This window comes from Octopus bimaculoides, chromosome 4 (genome assembly GCF_001194135.2).
Source record: "Octopus bimaculoides isolate UCB-OBI-ISO-001 chromosome 4, ASM119413v2, whole genome shotgun sequence".
Taxonomy (NCBI): Eukaryota; Metazoa; Mollusca; class Cephalopoda; order Octopoda; family Octopodidae; genus Octopus; species Octopus bimaculoides.
The window spans coordinates 145,289,870-145,294,609 of NC_068984.1; the positions used below are offsets into that span (position 1 = coordinate 145,289,870).

Consider the following 4,740-nt stretch of genomic DNA (forward strand, 5'->3'; position numbering starts at 1 on the left):
AGTTTCAAAGTTCGATACGAGACGAGCAGTTTTGGAGGAGGAGGTGGGGGTGAATCGATTACATGCCCCACCCCCGTGCTCGGGTGATGCTTGTTTTATCGACTTCCCAAAAGAAGAAGAGCAAAGTCAACCTCAGCGGAATTCGAACACAAAGCCTGACGAAATGCCACTCAGCATTTTGTTCGGCGTGCTAACCATTCTGCCAGCTCACCATGTATGTATCACGTGATGAACCAGATTATCGTCTGTTGTTAGACATCGCTGGTCACAATGCGATAGTGGAAGACACTTGCTCGAGTTGCCGTGCAGTGGGACTGAACTTGAAACCACGCGGTTGCATTGATCTTCTTAACCACACAGCCATATCTGCGCCAAATAATGTGAATTTATAACATTATTGGAATGCAAATTCAGGGTTGAGTAAAGTCTTTCTTTAAATCGTAAACTTTTTTAGCAAGGTCCTTCTATCAGAAGGTTCTGGAGTATTAATCACACAAATTATGTGGTCCTTGATTAATCTTATAATACAATTGAGATAAATTATGACTATTTACTAAAAAAAAAAACATTAAAAAAAAACAAAACAATATCGTTGATTTTTATATTAAAAACAAAAAGAATTTTACTGGTTTATTTTTCGGATATTTGATTATTGAGCAATAGACTTAAACGTCGTCTGGTTTCCCACCACCAGTTGGCACTCCCGGTACCTTTAACGGAGTCCTGCATTCAACAAAGTGGACCAGGACTTCAGTTCAAGGATAACCTTTCCTTTTTCTCCAACCATTCACCGATGTACTGAAAAACTTCAGAGAAAAACTTCACAGTGCATGAGTGCCGCAGCTGCCCTTCCTCTTCTGACAGACTCATAGAATTATTACAGCTAACGAATCTAATGTATTATGTTTATGTAATATGAATGTTTATGAAACGATATACCATCTTGCTGTACTTTAATTATTCAAAGAAACGATATGTTTTGTTTGATGGAAATGATTATTGTTCGAGGGGGAATATTTTGTTGCTGGTTTTGTTTAACGGGGAAGTTTTTCTGATCTGTGGTAAATTTAATTGTATAGGCGGTGCAGTGATGGAATTATGTTCTAGAGGTAAGGCTAGTTGGGAATCTTTGTGTAAAGGGGAATTTTTCAAAGGAATCTCTTCCTTTCTTTCCACTTGATTTTCTTTGGTATCTTTCACGGGTGTTTTACAATTTTCCGTTACAACAGGACTGACGTTTCCTTCTTCTGCCTTTTCAGTTGATTTCGTTCTCGAAGTAAGCCAGTAACATGTATTTGATGACTGAAAATGTATAAATTGATTAATTTATTAGTAAAATAAAAACAAGGTATCTTTTAACATTTGTCTATATTTCAATACAACTTTGCTGCAATAACTTTTAAGGTACAGTTTAATATTTAAGAGATAAGGAATTATGCACATTATGTATATTATTTACATTATTTACCTTTGACGGATAGTTGACCTCATCTTGTTTGTTGTTAACTCAATGTTTCGGCTGATATACCCTCCAGACTCCATCAGGTGTCTTAGAGAAATTTTGAACCTGGGTTCTCATTCCTAAGGTATTTTTCAATGTTATTATTATTATTATTATTATTATTATTATTATTATTATTATTATTATTATTATTATTCAGGTCACTACCTGGAATCGAACCTGAAATCTTGGGGTTAGTAGCCCGCGCTCTTAACCAGGCATATGGCGAGTTCGATTCCAGGCACTGACCTGAGTAATAATAATAATAATAATAATAATAATAATAATAATAATAATAATAATAACAACACCATTGAAAAATACCTTAGGAATGAGGACCAAGCTTCGAAATTTCCCCAAGACACTTGATGATGGCTGGAGGGTGTGTCAGGCGAAACAACAAACAAGATGAGGACAAATATCCGTCAAATGTATATAATGTAAATAATGCAAATAAGGAACTTTTAAGGTGTTTATTCGTTACCTGTCCTACACAAGACACCCCACTTTAGATTCCCAATTACTTATCGATGAAACGAGACAGACCGAGTCATTTGGGAAACTTCATAAAATAATCTTGCACCCTGTACGTAAGTACCATAACCAACTCTCAATCAAAACAAAACACATCAACATGCAAGAATTTCAAAGAATTTCACCAACACAAAATACTTTCATTTAATAGAAAAATACAAACTGTCCCCCACATAACTGTGCCACCAGGCTAAAAGCTCCCAACGTTACGTTGAACTTTTCCAAATACTCCTTTTCAATACATACAATAAATCCCGACAGTAAGACAACACAGGTAACACAAGAGGTGACAGGGTAGCATCGCAAGTAAAATTTGTGTACTACTTAAGCAATTCTCATCGGTACAGCCATATATCATACGCAGCTAGCTAGAACAACTAAACCGCAGATACCACTTTCTGCTTCACACGTCCAGCCACTCTTGAATCCTCCTTTGACGGTTACCACTTTCTGCTTCATACGTCCAGCTGCACTTGAATTCTCCTTTGATAATCTACCCATCGTAACCGTAATATATTTACACATCAACGAAGAAAGCCAAAATATTGGTTTCAAATTTCTCTTGGTGAGTGAAAAATGGATATATGGGAAAAGAATATCCATGATTTATCTTACGATCCTTATACTATGAACAAGATATCTACGTATGGCACCATTTCACTTTGACTAAAGTTTTTCCATAAAATACTGAAGAGCCATTATCCGGAATATTTTTCCAGTGCTTTATCGTTTCTGATTACCCGCTCACCGTCCCACCATCGCCATGTCTTCTGAGATATTCCTGACTTTATGGTACTACACGGAAAGGCAGAGTTGACCCGGGTGTAATTTGAAAGCAGAACATACCGTGGTCGCGGATGTGACGGCCTGGATAAAGTAGTTACTGCGACCTAACAGTTACGAGTTCGATTCAACCGTACAGCACTATACTATAATCTCGAGTTGACCAAGACCTTCAGAGGGAAATTTGTTAGATGGCAACTGCACCGAAGCCTATATATATATTCTTTTATTCTTTTTCTTGTTTCAGTCATTTGACTCCGGCCATACTGGAGCATCACCTTCAGTCGAAGAAATCAACGCCAGGACATTCTTTGTAAGCTTCGTACTTATTCTATCGGATTCTTTTGCCGAACAGCTAGTTTACGAGGACGTAAACACACTAACATCGGTTGTCATGCGATAGTGCGGGGATAAGCACAGACACACAAATACATACATACAGTCACTAACAAGGTGGAAAATCTATTACTAACAAGGGGACAGGCTGAAAGACTAAAAAGAACGGTTACGCATAACACTGAGAAGAGAATATATAGGGAACGAAACCAACTGGAAAAACGTAATCGAATGTTAGACCATCCCGAAATAGAACGATATTTATTTCAACACACGATTTCACAGCAGGAGTCTTACAACACTGATTCATAAACGTAACGACATAAGCCTCAACCAGGCTAGCTAGACGTTGAAAAACAACACTATAGTCTGCGTAAGAAGATCATTACAACACAACTTCACTGCGTAAAACTGTGTTTCGCCTCCAGAACTTACTCCAAGACGGTCACCAACAAGGTGGAATATATATATATATATATATATATATATATATAGATAGATAGATAGATAGATAGATCAAATTTTGGTACAAAACCAGCAATTTCGGTGCAAAGTCTAAGTCGACTACGTTGACTCCAGTGTTTAAGGGGTTCTTGTTCAACGACCACGAAAGGTGTCGATGGCGAAGTCGCCATCGGCGGAATTTCATCTCAGGACGCAAAGATGGAAGAAATGCAACTGTGCATGCCGCCCGGCTTGCTAATGGTTCTGCCAGCTCCCTCTCACACACACATACACATGTATGTATATATTAATATACATATACATATAAAAATATATATACACGTAACATATAGTATAATTATAAACAGGGCAAATTTTTAGCCATTTCTCTGCAGACTGAAAGAAAAAAAATGTTCCACCTTAACCGATTTTCGAACCTTATTGAGTTCTCATCAGGGGCGTCCACATCGCTTTGACAATCTCCAGAGAAACAAGTAGCCAAACTATTTATATACTCAACAAATACATCGGTTCCTCTATGAAGGGGTCCCTAATTTGCATACCGAAAGTGTTTAACACTCTATAAATACCAGCTGCCTGTCAACGGGGATCATAGTCCACACAGTATCAAGGTATGATATTATATAAATATGTAACAAATGGTAGAATTAAAAACAGGAGAAATTTTAGCCATTTCTCCACAGATTGAAGACACGATGTATATATACGAGAGGAAGTCAAAAATTATCCGCATTTTCGCCATTATTGTTGTCACACTGCATCTATGGTCACGTGATCGATGTTTGAGCTTGATCGCGCCATTTTTCCTTCTGGTTTTACAATGCAATCATGGCCGCTCCACTAACAATGTGCATCAAAGAGGAACATGCGCAGAAGGCAGTGTGACAATAATAAAGATATGTTATGACGAAAGTGTGGATAACTTTTGACTTCCCCTCATGCACACACACACACACATTATATATATATAACATTATATATATATAACAAAACTGTCCGATGAACGGGAACGTGAAACTCAGAGTAACGCTTTTTTTTTGTTATATTTCTGCTGCTTTTAAATAAAGCATATTACTCTACCTCTGGTATTTGAGTACTCTTTTTTCCACCTTGTTGCACAT

General features: G+C 37.4%; 1 protein-coding gene across 1 annotated transcript in view; it reads right to left on the reverse strand.

Moving 5' to 3' along the window:
- Positions 1 to 596: 596 nt before the first annotated feature.
- LOC106878765 (retinal guanylyl cyclase 1) overlaps positions 597 to 4,740 on the reverse strand; it is a 37,637-nt gene continuing 33,493 nt past the window's right edge. The window contains exon 4 of the mRNA XM_014928090.2: positions 597 to 1,302. Within this exon, the coding sequence (XP_014783576.1) occupies positions 997 to 1,302 (306 nt within the window). The 3' untranslated portion in view covers positions 597 to 996. The remainder of the gene's footprint in view (positions 1,303 to 4,740) is intronic.